Raw genomic sequence first — 22,527 nt, forward strand, 5'->3', positions numbered from 1 at the left:
GGCTGGAGAGGTGGGACCGTGTGAACCTCATGGAGTTCAACAGGTGCTAGGTCCTGCACATCAGTCAGGACAATGCCAAGCACAAATATAGCCTAGGCAATAAGTGGATTGAGAGCAGCACCGCAGAGAAGGACTTGGGGGTATTAGTGGATAAAAACTGACTGTGAGCCAGCAGTGTGCGCTTAGAGCCCAGAAAGCCAACCATGTCCTAGGCTGCACCCAGAGCAGTGTGGCCAGCAGGGTGAGGGAGGGGATTCTCCCCCTCTACTCCGCTCTCGTGAGACCCCCCTGCAGTGCTGTGTCCAGCTCTGGACACCCAACATCAGAAGGACACGGACCTGCTCGAGCAGGGGTAGAGGAGAACACAAAGATGTTCAGGGGCTGGAGCACCTCCCACGTGAGGACAGGCTGAGAGAGTTGGGGGTGTTCAGCCTGGAAAAAGAGAAGGCTCCAGGGAGACCTTACAGTGGTCTTCCAGGACTTAAAGGGGGCCTACAAGAAAGCTGGGGAGGGATTCTTTATCAGGGAAGGTAGGAATAGGATGAGGAGTAATGGCTTTAAACTGAAAGAGGGGAGATTTAGTTTAAATGTAAGGAAGGAATTCTTTACTGTGAGGGTGGTGAGACACTGGAACAAGTTGCCCAGAGCAGCTGTGGTTGCCCCCTCCCTGGAAGGGTTCAAGGCCAGGTTGGACGGGGCTTTGGGCAACCTGGGCTGGTGGAAGGTGTCCCTGCACATGGCAGGGGACCATTCTATGATTCCATGATATTATGGCCTGGTAGCCTTCCAACCATTGTTTGTGAACATACAGCTTTCTATCTACTCTTCAACAGACACAGAAGCTGTTCATGGTGTCACGGTGGGGAAGTATTCGACAATGGACTAGAGTCCCATGCCTGTTTCCCCTCTCCACCCAAATCTAACTTGCTAGAAATAATCTTTCACTAGAGCCCTGACACATTCATCAGAATCCCCCTGAATATTTATATCAACACAGCTTGCTGTCACATAGTGAAGGGCCAAATTCTCCACTCAAGAAATCCACCATAGCAGTACAATTAGTTTACAAGTTTCCAAATATTTGGCATGACATAAATTTTCTGAAGTCCAGGCCCTAGACACAGGTTACAAGCATAAAAACAAAGAAAAAAAAAATCTCAGAAAATTTAGGAAAAATAAGGTTTTTAGTGGTCCCTGTAAGAAAATCTTAGAAATACTAAACATATGACTTGCTCCCCAGTTCTATCATGGTGACATCTCCCATTCTGAAATGCTCTTCAGAAAGAATGGCAACACGTGGATAGAAAGTTAGTACTAATAAACATGAAGCAAAGAGAGAAGACAGACACCACACACACAAAACAGTAGGGAGGAATAAGCAACTTGACATTTTACAAAACAGTTTTTCACCCTACCTTTTTAGTAACCAGTAAGAGTAACAAAAGCAACAATGACTTCTTTGGGAAGGAAAGGCTGGGGGAAGAGGGGGGGGAATGATAACACAAGACTCAGGGACCTTGAAAAATGCACATAAGGAGACCTTGAGAAGAAGGTCAACAAGGGTATTATCCTATTTCTTATGGGTAATTCATGGGTAATGACTCCTCTGCTTATTATTTAGTTTTGTGTATTCTGCATTACAATGCCCAATTTCTCTGCTTTCCACAAAAATAAAATCTTTCTTTGGAGGGCAGCTTGTTACAGAGCAAGTAATTACCCAACAGGTTACTTTCAGAGAGTCAAAGAGAATTTTGGCTGCTGAAAGATTAGAAAATCTGGAGTTATTACCTCCCATGTCATGAGCAGATGACAGCCTGGCAGCCAGCTGCATGTGACATATTGTAAAGACTGTGTTTCCTCTTACTTCCTTTCAGGTAAGTACCAGAGTCCCAGGTGATGTGTTCCTGTGCTACTCGTCTGATCTGAGGAGGTTCAGATTTGTACATTAACAGAAAAATCATTCTGGACTCTATACTTCTTGGTACCTTAGGCCTACATTTCTTAGACACGAGCAGTGATTCAATGGGGGCAACCTCCCAAAAAAATCCCCAGCAATTAAAAGGTCATTATTGGCATTAAATGATTTGAAAATGTTATAACCTAGTCAGTGGGGTGATCACTCACCAAAAGAATGCTTGCCACCCTTTTCCAGGTGCCTTACTGATTGTTTCCAAGCACCAAAACCCTTAGAATGCATTTGAAGTACACAGATGCTTTCCCTTCCCACTCACTGTAATTCATTGCTTTTATAGACAAAGTACAGGAAGAGTTTATGGCTTTTGAGGGGTTTTTTGGGGGGGAGTGGGGTAGGGAGGGCACGATTTTCACATCAACAAGAAAAGAAAATATTACAACTGTCAGTTGCTTTTAAATTGTGCCCCAGAGTAGTGAGGAAATCATAGCTGGGTCCTTTAGTGAAAGCCAGTATTTCAAAGAACATTAGCCAGGTACCCGAACCTCCTTGACTCATTTGTCCAGATACTGATCTTGGCCAGCAGCAGGAAGGAACCACCAATATACCTCCAAGCCAGTGAGTAAACAGCACAAAGGCAATGCTGACTCCATCTAATTTATGTTCTTGGGCTTTGGACCATGCAAGGCCAGAGCAGGTAAGGAGCAGGCAGAGATCATCAGATGAAACTGTATTAAATCACTGTTGAAATAAGGATTCATTATGGGTGGGATTTTAAGTATCTTGATGGCCTTTTCCAAGTATCTTGGTGGTCTGAATAGTCAAAGGTTGCGAACAAAATAGCTCACAAAGATCTTCTAGGAAGAACTGGCTAACATTATTCTCCAATAAAGAAAAGAGTTTTCACCTTCTACATCCCCAAGTAACATATCTGTCCAACCTGTATTACTTTGTTATCTACAATTTAGAAAAAAGATTTATAATCTTCAGATTTACCCCTGTATTCCAGATAACTATGTACACAGTCTGCACATACTATCAGGCTGTTCAATTAGACTTAATCTGTGTTAATTAAGATTTCCATTTTCCAAGTTGTATTTTAATACATTTGGATCATGAAAACAAAGTCTTTATCATCATTAATCTGATTCAACAAGATAAAATATTAACAAAGATGCATTTAGCACTGTAGTATAAATCCTGTCCATCAAATGATGATACAAATTAACAGCAAATCTCTAATTGTTGCAAAATATCTACTGAGTAAAACAAAACAGCATATCTGAATTACTGACTTCAAGAAAAGTTGTATTCATCTTAAATACATTTAGTTTCAGAGTTCAGTGTTATGAATGCAAACTAAAATCCTGCTAAAATTGTGTTACTACCTTACAGCAAACATCTCCACTACCTACATCGTGCAAAACTGCCTTTTGAGCTAGTTATGCTCTTTTGTTGGCATATGTAACTTAAAATATATACGTGTGTGTATGTGTTTGTGTGTGTACATACACGCACCCTTTTGTTGCTTGGAATAAAACCTATTTATCAAGTATTAAATCTGTGCACAACAGACATCTCCCATAAAGATACAAACTCTTGTACTGACAGCTAACAGAGCTTCTTTTATTCAGGTGTTGTTGACCTCCTGCATGTTCTGAAGTCTCGAACTTTAACACTTCTGGTATGCCAGCAAGTTAAAAAAACATAAGGTCCTTATTTACAGTATCTCCTATTTTGTGCATAAAGGAGGAGTTCTTGGCTTTTCCATACTCAAAATCCATACTGGTTAGGTAATAAATGTACTTGTTCCCATAGGTCTTAATCACACTGAAACATAATGATGTCTCTTTGCATTGTCTATTTTCATAGAGATGTGGAAGGTTGAAAAATGCTTGACAAAAACACCTGAATGTCACCAGAACAAAACCATGATAATTTTCAAAAGCTTAGTGGGAGCAACAGTTTTAAAGGCATCCCCGGTGTCAAGGGCCTGCACCTATTTCAGTTCACATGAAAAGCTGAAGACTAGAGTGACCTGAGCAGTTGGAGCAACATCAAAAAGTATCAAGCTGAAATTTCTGCTATTACATTGATCATAACGTAAGTAGGGTCCTCTTCAGTAGTGCCCCAAATCTTTGCTCTCTACTCCTCAACAGTATTAAAAAGTATTTTCTCCACTTTCATCCAGTTTATTGATTTCTGTCATCACAGACCTAAGGTTGAAAGCACTATCCTTATCAAGGTGCAAGTAGTAACTTGAGAAACTAGATAAACAAGCTGTGAGACTGTTTTAAGTGATACACAATGATTCCAGAAAAAGAAGGCTAATTGCAGCAATTGATCTGACATTCATAATGTAACAGTAGACATTAACCACGCTAGACCACGCCTGTTTCGACTCTTACATAACTACACAGACTGAAATTATCTTGGTTACTACACAGGCTTACTACAAAGGTTTAAGTGAGACTAGCACTCAATCTTTCAACTATATATATTTTTAATTTATTGATTTGAAATACTAGAGACAACCTCAGTGCCAAGGAGGACATCAGCAGGGCATTTGATTCTATCCTGCATAGCACATCTCTCTACGAGCCTCTGTCTCTGCCTGTCAAGATAGAGGAGTTAAGTAGCTAAATTCAGAAGAAGCCATATCTAAAAATCCACATGCTTTGCACTGTATAATCATTACTGCCTATTTTGACCTTGGATTTTGCCAAGTGCATGCCTGTGTCCCTACATGTAACAGTGTTCCTCTGTCAATGGCTCTCCTCAATGTCCTCTTTCTGAAATTAAAAAAAAAAAAAAGAAATCCCTTAACATGACAAACTGATAGTGTTAACTCTCACTTGAGAGAACTACAATGGCCTGGAAAAGCTTGGAGGTATTAAAATGCAATGACAAAAGGAACAATAGAGAGAAAGAAAACAGGAAGAGTTGGAGGGGCAGATCCTTGTGTAATATAAAACAATATTATATAGTGAGACAGCGGTCTGGAAAATGAAAGAAGGAATAAAGTAGAAGAAAGAGACCAATAAGAAAGTAGAGGTGACAGAAAAGTATGATGATGGACTAAGAAAGTAGCAATGTCCTCCCCTTAGCTCTCCTTGTCCGGACATCTCTGCTGTTGCTCTGGAGAAAGGCATCATTGATGATTTGGTCATAATAAAGCCACCGCCTTCTCCTTCATACACTTTCTCAACAGAAGGTTAGAAATTGGGCTAACGTTGTTTATCATGTACATGATTAACAAAACTAAATACCAATAGGATTTTTTTTTTTTTTTCAAGATTTCTTTTTAGCAAGAGACTATTTGACACAATGAACACTGAAACATCAAAACACCACTGGAATTGTATTATGGGCCATAACACAAGGTACACTTTCTTTTTTAATATCTGCTACTGTAATAGCTAATGAAAGAGACCTCTTTTTTTCCTCCTACACTGACAACAAGAGACACACACATGAAATAAGAATATACTGTATTTATGCCAGGAAGAAAACATACGCATCACCATACAGAAGCACAAGTAGTGTAATTGCTTAATAGCTTAATTACTGAATCTCAAAACAGTAAACATTATTTTAAAATGTTATAAAACATAGTGAAGCAGGAAACGTGAAATTAACTTTTATGAAAAAGTGAACACCAAAGTGCATACGATAAACTAGTAAGGGAAATTGCATTACAAGGTTTGTAACTTCCCAAGTGCACTATATCTATACTACATTGGTTTTGATCCTTTCGTTTAGGTTATTTTACAGACCAGGATACATAAGTGATACATCCCTCTATAACAAAAAAACAACCAGCAAAAAGTAGCAAATTGCGAACTATGAAGAAAGGCTTTATCTTACACGTCAGATTTTACATCTACCATTTCAACACATTGTCAAAATGGACCGCTGAGCGCTCTGTATCTTTTATGTTGCTACTGCTACAAGAGAGAAACAATTTCCTCTTACCTGTGCTCTAACTCTCGGATGGACAGTATAACTCCCGAAGTCGATGCCTTCTGTTGCAGGGTGGCCAGAAATGTGAATTCGCTTTTATTCCGGAAAAGCTGAATTAACTTCTCACTCACATGGGGCGCTGCATGGATTTCTCTTTCTATATCTAAGAATTTTATTTGAAAAAGAAGAAAAAGAGGGAAACGACAGTCCAGTAAAAATGTTAAGTCAGAAAGATTCAAATTACATTTTTCAATTTCCCATCAATATTTTTCATTTTTGAGACTCATCTACCATGCTCCACCACTGCATTTGTTCAGTGAAAAAAACCAAATGCCATCTCTGTCAGCATGCCCACTTGTCACTTTGACAAGTTCACAACTGGTCAGCTACTGATTTTCTGACAGAATTTTTAACAGGATGCTGAGCCATTTGTGTCTGCTGTGAGCAGATTAAGTTGCTGTAAATAAGGTGTGCTGCAGTCAGATAAATAGGCTCCTAAATTCTGAGAAATTTCAAGCACTGCCTCTCCCAACACAATTCACCAAGCTCCAATTTCAGTTTTTACCACTGACTCTGCTACCACCTCTCCATCGTACATCAGAGGAAACCTGTCCTTGCACTGTGTAAGGCAGAGATGTATTATTGCTAATAATGCTATACGGCTATGCTTCTGCCCGAGAAATAAATACAAGACACGCTTGCAATCCACTATCGTTTCAGGGATTTCTCAGTTTAAACAAGCAAAGCGTGACAGCTCATACAATATTTATTAAACTACAATCTGACCAGAAATATTTCAGTCTCGCTAATCCTGCTGATGTCCAAACAGCAGCATGCCTTCTCATTTTTGATCTTCTAAGATTCAAATGAGCCATTTCCCACCACATTCAATTTTATCTCATCCTTTTATTCACAATATATCATCACTACGAAAGACGATTAACAACAAAAGGGAGAAATCATGGCATTTCACCTTCCCGCCCCTTGCCATGTCTCTCATGCTGGGCCTTTGTCACACGTTTGCAAGACCTGTGTCACTTGCAGCTCCTGGATGTCACAACCAATTAGAAGCCTGGTGCACTTCCTTTCAAAAGGTTTACTTTGAAGCCAAAAATGCCAGCACATATTCTCAGCTGGTAGAAAACCATATTAACTCTCCCGAATCCTGAGAATCTGGCCCAGCATGAATGCTGTAACACACAAAGGAGTGATGAGATTTACAATTCAGAATTTCACTGCAGGAAAAAAGAAAAAAAAAAAAAAAATACCAAAACGTTGTGTCATTAAATGAGGCTTTGCAGACAGAAAGAGGAGAGACTGGCTTGAAAAACAACCTGAGACTCAAAAACGCAAGGGAATACCATGGAGTGAAACCAAACTCCAAGGAAAAAGTATTCAAGCATGTTTTGTAATTGGGTGTCTCAATTTTTCCTGTGCGGCTTAAAGCCCTCCAAATAAGCCTACACAGTCAGAATCCATAACACATTTGCACTCTGAAAAGCTCACCTCTGGAAGTTCTGCAAATGAGACATCAAAAATGACTAGTCATCGTTTAAGAATCTTTGCCAGAGACTCAAATTCACCTGATAAATAAATATAATGCCCACTATGCAGCATCAAACTATTTGTCTGTCCAATCCCACTTTTATCATAGCAGAGGATAAAGCTTTAAAGAACAGCACTTGTTTCCAGTGCCTTCAGAAAGGGGAATGGAAGAATAAACAATTCAGCACAGAAGACCAGATCTTGTCTTTATCTATAAGATTTCATTATCTGTACCGTTATCTTCACCTAGCAGGTGTTATTACTGGTCATAAAAACTATCTAGTTTCTTTAAAAAAAGCTGATGCGGGAGACACAAAACTGTGTCCCATAAGTAAATTCTCCGATATCCAGTTTGCTATCTACACAGACAATCCACTGGCACTAAGTTCCAAGGCACAAGTAAGACTTACAGATAAAATGTCCAAGAGCTGACAGTTGAAGATAATTATCCTTGTTTTGAAGGTTAAGAACCTTAGTATCTTACAAAAATTTTTTTAAAGGTGTCACAAATGCCAAAATTAAAATATGACTTATCAAAGCTTTCACATGAAAGCATAGGCAGTGCTGTCAGTGGAACATGTATGTTAAAATTTCAGTCAAGCCTTGCAAAGTCCAAAATTTTCTCATTATAGGGGGGACCCAGATATAAAGCTACATCCCACCATCTATCCACCAAATTTTATACAAAAATATAGGACTTCTTGGCCAGAATCATGAATGGGTAATCAATGCACTGAGTACCTCAGTTAGAAATATATTTTGAAATATTGTGGTACTCTACCACCTCTTCATAGTCATGAAAACACCAAAACCACATGCAACACCTTATATTCATTCTCTGTTGATTAACATCAATCAGATCCAAAGTTCTAAAATTTCAGAATCTTGGATTCAAACTACTAACTAGATAGCACACGGTATTTACGTACTGCTTTGTAACACTATTCTAGTATAATTCGTACAAAGAAAGTTATATAAGTAGGCTTTTAAAAATTAACCCACCTCTAAGTATTTATCTGGAGTTGATCTACTCATGACCAGTGCCTAATAACACCTCCTACCGCCAAACAACTGAAAAACGTACTTGCAGATGCAGAAATGTCTACAGAAATGCTGTTCTTCATAACTCAACCTCAGTAGCTCCAACAAGGGGACCTCTCCAGCAATTCCGTGGAGAGATGGTAAATGCGACACGATAGCCCGCAACTGGACTCGCAAGCTGAAGAGCCCACCAAGGCCTGTGAGGATCCAGAGGGCACACAACCCAGCGTTTTGGCGATGATAAGCCTGTCGGGGTGCTGAGCACAGCTCTGGGTTGGCAACCTGGGGCCCAACGATGGGAAGGAGCCGCATGACGCCTCGTTGAGGGCATGTCCCAGCCGGCACTGCATCACGCCAGCTCCTGTGCCCCACGGGACAGCCCCCCTGCACCTCCCTGGCACTGCCCCTCCTCATACCATGCGGTCACTGGGCATGTCGTCTATTTGTGTTCTGCTTGATTTCTGCAGAAAGTACCATACAAATGACCAGGGAGTACGATCCATTTAGAATAAGAGCTTTCTATTTTCAGGTTGATTTTCACACTTCAAAAAAAAGAAAAATTGAGAATACATACACCCCCTCACCGCAGGTGCCTGAAAGGGAAAATACTTTTTATGCTCTCTATAAAAATAACTGTCTGCTTGTAATGAAATGTCGTATTTCCTACATAATATAGAACAATATAGGTTTATACAGTAATCTTCAGTGAAACATCGCTTCACGCTTGAATGATAATGCAATCTCAGCAAAATAAATAAATAAACAAAACAGATACGACTTTCATATGCCCTTCTATGTGATTATATTTTCTTAATTTGAAATACTGACTGTCTGGAGGGGGTTTTTTAAACATACCAGAGTGTTTCTAAAATTAAACAAGCAAAAAAAGCAGGCACACACATTTATTTGAAAGCACAACAGATACAAATCATCTCTGAGCATCAAGTAAAAGCAACTTTCTACCTTCAACAAAACAGAGTAGCAGAAGACACACCTATGCCAGAGAGCATATTTGTTGCTTGATTTTCATTCCTTTTTAAGCTGCAGGTCCAAGCAAGAAATGCCAAACACAAAGCAGTGGTGCAGTCTGCCAGAAGAGCCAAACCCATTTAGCTGCTGCCATCCCACATCTCCCCACCTGGTACCATCACCCCCACTCCCAGGGATGCCACCTCGCCTTCTCCTGGTCACCTTGTCCCGCATGAGCCCATTCAGCCCCTCACCAGCACAGCCCCACCAAGCTGAAAAGAACTACAAGAGGAACCACCACCCAGGGCTACCATCATGCAGGGGCTCAGCAGCCATGGCACAACTGGCCAGGATCTGCAGAGGAAGGCCACAGCACCCTTACACACTCAGCCACCTTGATAAATTTTACCCACAAGTGCAATTACTCACAATATGCACTTTCAGCACCTTCAATATAAGTCTCAAATTTTTATTTTAGCATGGCTTTGGTTTCATTTCATCATAAGACCAGTCCAGAAGAATGGTAACGCTGCTCTGGGGCCAAAAAATCAGGGCAAGCTTTACCTTGTACTTATGTAATGTATAAGTATTTGGTACACACTAACCCTACATGACAAATGGAATTAAGAAGGTACAATGACTCGGGGTTAGTATCAGTTCTTACAAACCTGATTAAGGGCCTCAAGTCATGTCTTCCTGTGTGGATCCACTACTCTATGCATCATCTGCTCTGGCAACTAAACATTAAAACCTCAGGCTTCCACCACTTGTGGCCCAGAACATATTCAAGGCCACAATTAAGACGGAGAAGTTGGCTTCACTCTATTACAAACAGTGTAAGAAAATTATCACATCACCACACAGAAGCAGACAAAATTCGTTACAGGAGGAAAAGGATAACGCTAGAAAAGCAGGCAAAGTTCTTTCCAAACATACTTTGATGACAGTGTCAACAATCCATAGTACAAAGGAAAGTACATGACCATTTGGACTGCAATTTTAGGCAATAAATATGTGCACCAGTCCTTACAAGCCATCCCAAATCCACCTGGGAAATAATTTCTCTTTAATAGATACTTCCATTAGAGGAAAAATATTAAAATTCAATTCCGAATCATCCCATTTTTTCTAAAGCAACAGATATGTTTCATCATTCACTAGCCTGCCTGAATACCTTTTCTTTCCACTTCCTTACTTTGGTAGAGTACATACTACAGAACACATTGCTTTATTGGTACCTTCAATCATTTTAAAGCCATTTGTTTCAACATGCTTTCAGGAGAACCTTTGCACAGTCACTCTGGACAAGCAAGTAGAAATTAACCCTGCAACAATAGAGACTCTGGATTTCAAATACAGCAATTAAATAATCGAATATTGCAGCATATTGTCTTTTACCTTGCTATGGGCAAAATCCAATAAAACTGAAATCTCTATTAAAAACAAAACAAAACACAGTACTGATTTAAGTCACCAGCTTTCCAAAAATGGAACCAAGAGTAGAAGGAGGATCAAAACTAGCAACTCTCAGTGTAGACAGTTCCTAAAACATGCTCAGGACTAAAGTACACAACAGCATCACAAACCCCTTCTTGCTAACTGAAGGCAGGTGCTTCATGAAAGTCTCTGAATTCAGGTGGGATCCAGTGCACAGACTTCTTTCTGCACACTGATCCCACAAATTATCTTCCAAAGAAGTGGTTAAAAAAAAACCAACAAAACAAACAAACACACAACCCAAAATACTACTGGTTACAGATGCCCACTCCTTCCTGCTCCTTTAAAACCATTCCTCAGTCCATACAAGTCACAAACAGATACAAAAGTTGACAGAAGGATGCTAACACCAGCCATGGTGATCTTTTCCAAAAAGAAGTTATTTCACCGCCAAGCGGGGAAACACCTGATGTAGTTGTCCCTCCCCGCCTAACAAGGGCAAAATGTGGTTATCTGTAGATAGCACCAATTTTTTATTTTAAGCTGTAGGGAGAAAATTCACATGGATTCCTCCTTATATGCAAATGAAATAAGACTTTACAACATGCTTCTGTCACAGGACTAGGCACAGAGCCATGTATATCCCTCGGAGCACTTTGGGTGCTCAATTGGGCTGCCAGTAGTAAGGCTCAAGACAGCCCCCACCACTCTGCAGAGAGCCACCAGCCAAGGAACAGCACACAAGCACAGACCCAGATTCACCCACCATGCCTGCCACTCACCCACGCTGCCTCCAAGCCAGGCTAAAGCATGAGTCTGAGCAAGCTGTGGGGTACTGCCAAGGGAAAACAAACACAAGCTTACATATTAAGGTGCTGAGCAGGCACCGTGCTGCTCCAGGCACCCTGCACTGGCACAGACGGGACCAGCACCTCCTGTCTGACCTGCCAGCAACCCAGAGAGAGACCTGAAAACCCTTCGCCCTTCTCTTTAAAACCATGCTACCAGGGAGGACTAAAGAAGGCACAATGTTTTCTCATAAGCACATCTCTGCTCCTAGGTATTTTCACCAATACAAAAAGACACTGTAAATGCTTTTGCCTTGCTAGCTCCACTCGGCATCAGTAATAAACAGTAGGAAATCATGTTCAACAGCACAGCTTTCTAAATTACGATTATTCATTATAAATCACTTTTTACATGTTGCTTCAGACACTGTTTCTCAAGAATAAGATCCGTTTGCAGTGAAATGCTTGGTGATTTTAATATGCAAACCTCCTACGGAGATGATGTCTCATTTTAATTATTGTTTCGGTTTAATGGGTTTTCATTAAATTAGAGGATGGAGCAATTACCAGGGTGAATAGCTAATGTTACAAAGGTAAGTTCCCATGACTATACAGCAAAAGCAGTTCTGCTAGAGAAGGTGGAAAAATAGTGTAATTCAATGTAAACTCTCCTTTTGCATGATGCAAAACTACCATGGCAATAAGTGTGCGTATATTGCTGGCATTTTGATATACACGCTGGTAAACTAGTTTACAACTAGGTCTCTCCCAACAAAATTAATCTAGCATTTAAAATTACATATAAATTTCATTCCTTTCAGGAAGCTACTGCAAACCCAATCCTAAAACTCCAGATGCCAGGGACAGCAGAATTTTGAGTCGCTAAAGAAATCAAAGAGAGACTATTTATCAAATGACAGTTTCTCCCCAACCAATAATTTAGTTGATTTAGTGGCTTAATGTCAGACTCTTCACTTCTTGAAAATTGGCCTGACTTGAGCACTAGCTACAATGACCACACTCATGTTAATTAAGTAGTTGTCAGAGAGTCTAAGTCCTTTGTTTATCAGCAGTTCAAACTGAACCACAGAAATTGAGTAGTCTGGAACAAACAGAGCAGCAGATATCACACAAGACTTGGAAGTGAACATGGGCCAAAAGAGAAGGCGACCACCTACATTCCTCAAACCCCAGCCAGCAAAAGGCCCCCTGGATGACAGAGAAAGCACGGAGGCAGAAAGCTGTAGCAAAGCCTACGCTGAGAAACTGCCCCTCTTCCACTGCATATGGGTTTCGTATCTCCAGGGCCCTGCCTTGTCCTTTCCACCCAAACGGACAGAACGACCAAGGAAAGCACTGGAGTCATCTCTCCGGCAGCAGAAGGATGAGTGGCAGGCCTGGGCACACGCGTAGTGCCACGGCTGACGCCGTCTTCAAACCATCTGCCATTACGGAGCAAACTCAGAAAACTGGAGTAAGCCAAATGGCTTTGCGACAAGCTTCCTGCTGAGAACAACGGTGACCGCCTTGCTGAGGCTACGGATCACCTGTTACTCAAGGCAGCCACTTTAACTTGTTTCAAATATTTTAAGTGGCTGCCAAGCTCAGGCTTGCCTTCTCAAGTAGGTTCTGTTGTTTCCTCAAGGGACTCAATGCTGGAAATCAAGACTATTTACAAACGGTTGATCCCTTCAATTAAATGCTTGGTAGAAATGCTCCAGAAGTTACACTACCACTAAAAGCACATAATCTGTTCTTAAATCATTCGAGTTAATCAAATTACATGTGTTGTTAGTTATTTAGCTCAGGAGTCACTGATAATAACATCTTTTCCACTGTGTCTCTATACTAGATAAGTTAGCACATCATTGTGACTATAAAGATTGCTATTTGCAAATTTGGGAAATAGTAACAATTTTTTGACAGAAAGAGCATGGGCTACAACAGCAACACCGTCGTGTCTGAACAGAGCCAGCGGCAATGTACGCAACACTGGGAAACAGCAGTAATTGCTAAGAATCATTACCGATATGCTATCCATTTTGCAGGAGTAATGTCCACTTCAGAGATCTATTTTAAGAGTATATTAAATGCTAATGTCACACAAAATAATGAGCCACCCAAAAATACTGTTTCTGTTCTGGCTTCATGCAAAAGCAAGCTAAGCAATTTTTTCCTCCCCTTCTACAAAATATTTTCAGGTATGCTCAAAGTCACAGACCCAAAAGATTAGAAATTACTTTTTAAAAATGATAACATATACTGAACCTGACAAACACATTCTTCAGCCACGCTTGTTTAAAAGAAACTTAAGATGGTACCAAAAATCAGATCTAGATGCCAAGTTTTTCAAATAACTACTAATTGTAGTTTGGACTTACTTTCTCCCACAACAGCCCTTCGTGTGTTTGTAATCTAGAAACAAAATTTAAGCTTTCTCAACAGAGCATGCAGAAACACTGATCCATTTGTATTTTTAAGCAGTACGTAGTAATTCTGATTTCTCATTTAGCACTCCTCCTGCTTACAGGTGGCAATAAATGCTGCTCATACTTTACGGCAACAGTATTAAAAATGAACATCAAGTAGTTCTGAAGTGCTTTAGGATTCCTAAGTTTAACACAAATATGACAGATATAGTCAACAAGTAACCCATAACCTGGATTTTCAAAGAAATTTTCAAAACTTTTCAAAGATCCCACAGAAGCACAACAGAAGCTGAATGCCTAAATTATTTTGGCTGTGTTGAAAATCCAAGTCTAACTTCAGTAAGACCAAACAGAAATCAGAATTTGCCTTCCCGGTGAAAATCTGCATTCTTAAATGTGTAAATCAAGATGCTAGTTTTCAATAGTTCATTAACAGGGAAGTTTCAGCAAAAGAGAAACCTCTGACTCAGCTTCTTCACTTGCAGACAGAGGCTATAATGCCTAATGCTACTTATGGCAGCAAATAGACCTAGCTACACCTACACAAAGGTTGTAATTTCCAGTTCAGTAAAGCCTTTTATCACATGAATAATCCAACTAAAGACAATTAAATTATCCGTAAAGTTCAAAGTTAGCATATGCTGAAGTGCTCTCTTGGTTCAAAAACTCCCAATGACTTGACACTCTAAATAGTTTTTAATTACTTTTAAAGCATTTAGCTCATTTATTACTAAAATCTCTTTTTTTTTTTTTTCCTCTTTATTCTCTATGTATGATTTGTACAAGCATTAAACAAATGTGTTTCACGAGCTAATTTTCCCTTCTGTTTTCCTTCCCTCAGAAAAATCACTTCCATGTTGTTGCTAAAGCAAATTAAATCCTGGGTGTCTGTTTTATTTATTAACTGCATGATAATAGCATGAGGCATAATACATTTGTCAAAGCCCTTCTCTACTGAAGTAGAATTTCTGCTGTCAGCCTCTTTATGTTTATATTCAACATCCTAGTTGTCTTTGTTTCTTGGAACACACATAAGCACACACTTATATATTCTCCCAAAATACGTATAAATTCTATTCGTGAAGTGTTCCACACACCCCCAACAACGAAACATAAATACAACTAACATACTTAGTCATTCTCCCCAAGTTTTACATGAATTATTTGAGAGATTTAAGAATTTTCCCCAAAAAATGTCACAATAATAACTGCTTTATCTTTTTACACCATAATTATGATTTGGAGCATTGCTTTTCTTATTTCACCCAAGCATACCACAACTCATGAATAAAATATGACAACTTTGATAGCATCCATTGCTGTGGGTTCATCCGTAACAGCAAACGTGCTTGGGGTACTAAAAGCTCCCTTTTGCTCCATAAGCCTTTGTTTCTGAAAATAAGCTTTTATTTAAATAGAACTGCCACATGTGTCCCCCTTTTTTCCATTTCTTGCCATTAGCAATAACACCAGCAATAATGTTTACTTTTTTTTTTTTTAATGACTACATTTTGAAACAATTAGGATGGCATAAAGATAGAAAGGCTGAATATCCCATCTGAAGGCTGGTACTCGCAAGACATCAAAAAACATTAAAAGCACTGCCAGCATCAGAGAACAAAAGGCTAACACAGAGGACCATGACTTTTAAATGTGTGGGCAATACTACTATAAAAAAAACACCCTTGATTTTGTTCTGGCTTCATAATTAATTACGATGAAGTAAACCTAAACAACTTCCACTATTTCCCTAACAACATTACTGTAACTAATACTGCACAGAGTCCTCCTACCACAACTTGTCAGTAGATTCCCTTAAAAGGAAGACTTGAGATAAAAGTGCAGTACATGAGGTCTCCAAATTGTTGGCATTTACCAAATTATTCTACAAACATCATGTTTTAAAGCTGTGCTGCTTCATTTTCCAAACAGCATGATGAAATATCCATAGAGAGATCCACAAACCAAGAAAAATCACGACACACATGCAAACCCCACTCTCCTCCCACACATCTTGGCTTTGTTATTTTCCCCAGTCCCCAAGAATAGGCTTTAAAATTTCAAGACTGTTATGCACAATGAGCCAAAGTCGAGAGACAGAAGCAGAGGCAGGTCTGAACGCCATATGTAGACAGTCCTTCATCGCAGAAGCAGAGAGCGTTCAACCTCCAAGATCCAGTTTTACCCATGTTGCACTCTCAGAGCATCTTTGCTTCCTTCCAGTTTACAAAAGATTTTAAAAATGAAAAATTTAAAGAAAAAGATAAAAGAAAATAAGGGGGGACACAACACAGAACTGAGCTTTACAACACAAACTTGTCCACTGTAGGAGGTGTCTGTTCCCACTGATGCCAAACGGAGAACTCACAGCTTGAGGGAGGAGCCACCACGTGTGCAAGGGGAAGACAGACTCAGTAAAATAATCCGTGCAGCTGCAGTGATCCTATACTTTTTTTTTTTTTTACAACTTATGGCACAAAGAACCAATGGGAAACTCAGCAGTAACTGTGTAAGAAACATTATCACAGAATGATGGAGGATGGGGGACAAAGACTGTAATGAGAGATTTTTAGGAAACCAAAACATCAGTGCTCAGCTACAGTGTTTATTGCTCTGAAACAGTGATTCACAGATCCCTGTTGTCAGAATTACAGAACCAACTTTGCTCTTTTATCAGGTATGCAGCCTACATAACTAAGGATTTAGCTTAATGTTTTAGTGGACATCAGGTGCCAAAAACAATTTCTTTGTCCTTTCTATTAAAAAAAGAAAATCTAATGTTCTGCATTTTGTATCACTGAATAGGCCACAAAAGGCAAGGCAATCACATGACATAATGCCATAAACCAGCACAGTATGACATGATTACTTCACACCATTTATGTGGCAAAAATGAAAAATAAGAGAAAAAATGTCCCCCTCGTGTCATTTATACACCCACACTGCAGGTGGCAAGATTAATCTAGAATTTGGCATAGAAGAAGTAGGTTGAGGCCTCAAGTAGCGTCTAATTTTTATTCTTGATAGGTAGTTCAAGACAGCAGGGTTTTTCACCACAGGAAATGGTCCATGCCTGGCTCTTGCATTAGGTCTGATTATATCTGCCTTTGTGCACTTTTTTAAAGGTACAAAATCTTTAAAAAAAAAACCAAAAAAACATTGTATGTGTTTAAATTCATGTGATAATAATTGCAAATAACACCACTTTCTTTTAGGCAAAAGATGTAGCTCTGCTAGAAAAAATTTAATCAAGTAGGACGTGTGTAAATATTCTTATCAAATGGATATTAACACATTTCTACTAAAATTGATTTAAAGATTAAGGGATCCCTCTTGGGGTCAAAATCAACCATAATGGGCTACTTTGTTTCATTGCCTGCAGTGAGAACCCAATTCTTCAGTATTGGTTTTCCCTCCCTCTGCATTTCAAGCAGTTTTAACTCAGCAGTGCCAGGTAATGCTCCGATTCTGCTCTCCTTCACCCCAGCATCTGCCCAGCAACCCAGACCTGCAGGATCAGGTGCAGGGACCTGCTCCAACCTGGGGCAGGATTCTCCACCCAGGGATAGTCAGCGCTGGGTGGGGACTCGCCTCAGGGCAGCACAACTCGGGTACCAACTCCGCTTCACCTCAGCTAGCACATGGGCCTGTTTGGCAAGATGTTATAGAACAACATTCTTATTCCAGTTTAATACTCATTTACTAAACAAGTAGTTAATAAAACCTGATTAGGTGCACTATGATATGACTTAAGAATATCAGTTCACCAAAATCCATTGCAGGAAAAAGACAATTTTTGCTATATTTCTGCTCTGATGAAGAGACAAGAAACCCAAACTGTTATTCTTACTTTTATCTCTAAATTGACTTACTTTCACTGTAAGGACTTAAATGCTCACGCAGTGTGGAAGCATGCAACACTAGCAGTATCAGAAACTAATTTCTGCATCCCTCTCTCTGCCCACTAAAGAGCAGAGACCTTTTGTTTCCTTTCTGCTTATCTTCATTACAAGACCTTGTCAACAGGTTGCCAGAAGCATTGAGGTTTCTAGCATACTACAGAAATACTGAAGTGTTTATCCCACTTCCCCTCTGTCCTTACCACCATGGCAATGAAGACAGACAAGTAGCACAATTATTGTCTCCCAGAAAAGCAAAAATAACTGCCAAGGACAGAGGCAATGTGTGCTCAGAATTCTTTCCTAATCATTACAGACATGATAGGAAACCCAAAAAATGTCAAGTAACAGAAGGCAGCATGACAACATTCAGGATGGGAAAAAAAAAAAAAAAAAAAGGAAAAATAGAAATTGGTCACTGTCGCTTAATGTGACTAGGTTTCTATTTTCGTCTACACTTACTTGGAGCAGATAAGGATGTTTGAAACAAGAGGATATGGAACAAGAAACTCTGTGAGAATTCACAAGTTATACCTTCATATCAATACGCTGGATAAATTTTACTCCTAGACAGGGTTCTAACATAATTCAAACATCAAAAGACTGGAAACAGCCAGCACTGATAGGTATATACAAGTATTTTAAAAACTACTTTGGGGAACTGACAAAGTTAACAACAGTTTATCTATCCTCAAAGCCTCAAAGCACTGTTCAATAATTATGTTCCAAGTCATCTTTAATTTCCTCCATTGAAGATGATTCATCTCACTCATCCCCTTCTAGGTCATTGTATTCCAACTCCAGATCATTCCTCTGTTCTGAAAATGACCAGTTTTACAAAGGAAAAAAACACTTAGACTAATTATTCCATTGGAAAAAAAAAAAAGACATTGTGTATGCAAAACACATTAAAACATCAGCTATAGTAAAAAAACAAATATAAATGAGAACTTAAACAGATGTTAGGGTTGAAGTCTCACAGGCAAACCTTGCTCAACCCTCCAGGGATGTACACTTCAACACAATTCCTAATTACAGGATCACACACCAGCTTTCCAGAGGGCCCCTGCCTCAGTCAGTGCACAAAGTAAGGAACAAAGAGCAAAAATATTTAACTAACAAGAATCTGAAGTTTTGCTCTTTTTTTTGTTGTTCAGAGATCACCTTCAACAGCAAATCTACTGTATTCAAATCCTTCTCTGAAGACAGAACAGACCATGACCAAGTTAATTATTCCAGCACAGTACCCGAGATCTCTACAAATATTAATGAATTCTTTTCACACCACTGTTATTACAGGAAAGGGCATCACTACCTCAATTTTACAGGTGAACAACCAAAGCACAGCAAAATTAAGGTTCTAAATCACTAATAAAAAAACCCCACATTAACCAAGTTGTATCCTCCAAAAACATTTGTTAAAAATTAGCACACATCACAGATACTTTACAGCGCTACCTAATCTGAACTATCAGTGCTTTTCCCTATTACACTGCTTCTACCATACGCAAACCTTCACCCAGTCCTACCCACCTAGTCTGAGACTGGAGTCCTCAGGTGTCCCATCCAGGCCCCAGCCCCTTGCCCCTCTCTCCAGGCTGCCTCTCCCGGCCGACATCCACAGCTCCCCTTACCGTGCTCTTCATCCCTACACCTCACTCCCTCCCCTTCCAGCCAGAGCCCTTGTACTGTCCTCGCCACAGCAGCTCTGCCAGCCATCACCCGCTCCCTTCTCGGCCTCCAGCCCCTCACAGCCGCCATTTCCCTTCTCTCCCCTCCACCTCCCCATCGGAGGCCGAGTTTCACTGCCCTGCCCATCACAGTTCAACTCACCTGACTGCTGCTCCCAGGCTCTCAGGGGAGCATGTTCATCCCAACTCTAACATTGTCACTTCACATTCTCAGTCCTTGCCCCTAAATTTCCAGCTTTATTTCCCTCTCCTTTCCAGCTTCCACAGAGATCTGGGAAGGAAAAGAGGAAAGCAGGAGAAGCACCCAAGATCCCAAAAAGAGATCAAGACCTTGCTCTCCATCCTGTTGATGGACACAAGCACAGAAACCATCCCCACCAGAGAAGTCACACTTTCCACCATCCTCTTGGGTGCAGCCAGCCCAGCTGTTAATATCTTATTTAAATTCTTATTTTAGCAGTGCTTTATAAAGCAGCTTTGGCAAAGGGCTTAAAGCGCTGAGTGAACTCTGACAACTCTCCAGGATGGCAGGCAGCTCCCAGAGCTCCTAACGGCCAGGCTGAGCTTGTAAAAGCGGGTGGACATCCCAAGGGATGAGTGCGGAGGGTGGGTGAGGATCCCACTCCCCTGAGGGATGGGCCGGGGCCTATTTCTCACCACCCCACAAATGGCAGTCATGGGGGAAAGACACACGCGGCCTGGTCCCCACCATCTCCACACAGCCCCAGGTCACGAGCCACTGCCATGGGCAAGCAGAGGTGCCTGTTGCTGCCTTCAGAGCCCGCGAAACCATGAAAGTCATTGGCTTCAAGTAAACCGCCATTTCTGCTGCCCACCCCCGTCAGAGGCAGATCTCAGTGGAAGGAGGACAACGGTCAAACTTTAGCACCAAGGAAACAGCAACACCTCAAATGTTACCACATGATCGGGGCAAGAGGCTGACCCACACCTCAGGTGTAGGTGCTATTTTTGCTTACCTATACAAAGGTTTTTTTATCTGACGACAGCTGCCCTTCCCTCCTGAGGTCCCAGTAACGTGGAAGAGGTGCCCCACAGGCAACACAGGGTAAAACCCCAAATTCACCCAACCCCTGTGGAAACCAACACAAACCTGCATGACAGGGCATGGAGCAGGGAAAAAAACCCTCACTCTTCCCTTTTAGAAAAAAAAAAAAGTTCACAAGTTGAAGGAGCTTGCAGAGTTTCCACAAAGATATACCCATATGGTGTGGCAAGATGCAGGGCATCTCTGTGCAGTGAGGTGGGGGCTGCCCCGTGCCAGACACTGCAGTTCCACCCCCCTCAGGGCACAGCCCCATCCTGGCATTTTCTGAAATGGAAAAAAAAACCCAACTCATCAGTCTGGAGGGAAGCAGCGAGCACTACACAGGCACCTGGCTGCGAGCCCGTGCAGAGAGTGGGAAATACCTGGGAAAAAAAAAAAAAAAATGTTCCTTTCCTCTCCAACAGCGCAAGGGTCATCATCTGCTCTGCTGAACGTGCCTAAGCATGTGGAGGAGCAGGACAATAGCAGCTCGGGGAGGTGAGCCCAGCAGCTCTGCACCACTGCTGCCTCCAAACCAGCAAGACGGGATATTCAGATACCAGTGGGCATGGAAAATATACTAGAGCTACTCTCTTTTGACAGCTGAAGGCAACACAAAGATTTCGACCCACCCATGCTGTGCCTTCCTAATTTTTCTGCTACCATAAGATTCCTGCTCTGTAAAAATGATACTGCTTACAGTTAGTATTTGCTATAACCGTACCAGGAGAGACCACACAGAAAGCAATGACTCTCATTGCATTATCTCATGTAAAGAGGGACCGACGCCCTGAACTCCAAAATTAAAGTTTATCTCTCCTACTCACTGCAGACCTCCCTGCCGTCCACCCAGGAAGAGTAATTGCAAGTCTCCTCCTCGAGCTGTTATCTGCTTCCTCTCATTCAGTTCCTGACTCTTTTCTGAGCTCTGCAGCTTGCACACCTTGCACATTATGCTGGCATAACCAAGCTTTAACACTTGAAGTGGATTAAAACCTTAGCCACAGCACACAGGTCACAGACTCAGGTGAGAAGACGTTCAAACACGGATGAATGAAGGCAGCAGCCTACTCACCTAGCATTTGAATTTACTGAGAGTGCCTCAGTACTGAGCTGCAGCCCCACACACAGAGCCAAGCGTAACAAGTGTATCCTGAAGACTGTCCTAGCAGAAGCAGAGCTAACCTTCCTGATAGAAAGGCTATGTGTCCACTCCTGACAATCAGATCAACTTACGCATTTTTCCTTACCCACCAATCTCAAAGCATAGCAAAGCTGGATAGCAACGAAACCCCTTCAACTTCAGCACCAAAAATGCTGACTTTAAGGACTGGGACTCCTAGAGCAGGATCTGGAAACACCTCTAGTCTCTAAGCAAGGAATTAGCAGGTCAAGGAGGAAAGCGTCTAAAAAAAAAAAAAATCAAAACAAAAAAACAAGGATCCATAACACACTGAAAGGAAACACCGATAGAGAGGATTGTGCTGCATTTGGAAGCTCAAGCCAGTCTGCCGGGAGGCACCTCTACCCGCCTTGGGACTGCAGTTTTGCTCTCATGGCCTGAAGCAGGACAGCCCTTTTGTTTCGACGAGATTCACTCTTTTCTCACAAAAACACTGCCTGTCTCTGTACTTTAAGATACTTGTTCTTCTTCCACCTTTCCTGTTGGACTGTACAGAAAATAACTCGGTAGCCACCAGTACAGACTGGGAAGAACAACTCTGTGCTCCAGAAGCTGTGGGCCAAGGGTTTCTCCTATACATCCAGTGGTTGTTTAATACAATAAAGAAACAGTCAAGGAAGAAAGG

At 41.0% G+C, this 22,527-nt stretch overlaps 1 protein-coding gene across 2 annotated transcripts in view; it reads right to left on the bottom strand.

Annotated features, from left to right (window-relative positions):
* Nucleotides 1–22,527, bottom strand: part of NELL1 (neural EGFL like 1) — a 296,852-nt gene that overhangs the window by 265,311 nt on the left and 9,014 nt on the right. For both annotated transcript variants that reach the window (XM_074918430.1, XM_074918429.1), the window contains exon 3: nucleotides 5,888–6,038. In XM_074918430.1, coding sequence (XP_074774531.1) covers nucleotides 5,888–6,038 — 151 coding nt within the window. The remainder of the gene's footprint in view (nucleotides 1–5,887; nucleotides 6,039–22,527) is intronic.

Source organism: Athene noctua, chromosome 14 (genome assembly GCF_965140245.1).
Source record: "Athene noctua chromosome 14, bAthNoc1.hap1.1, whole genome shotgun sequence".
Classification (NCBI taxonomy): Eukaryota; Metazoa; Chordata; class Aves; order Strigiformes; family Strigidae; genus Athene; species Athene noctua.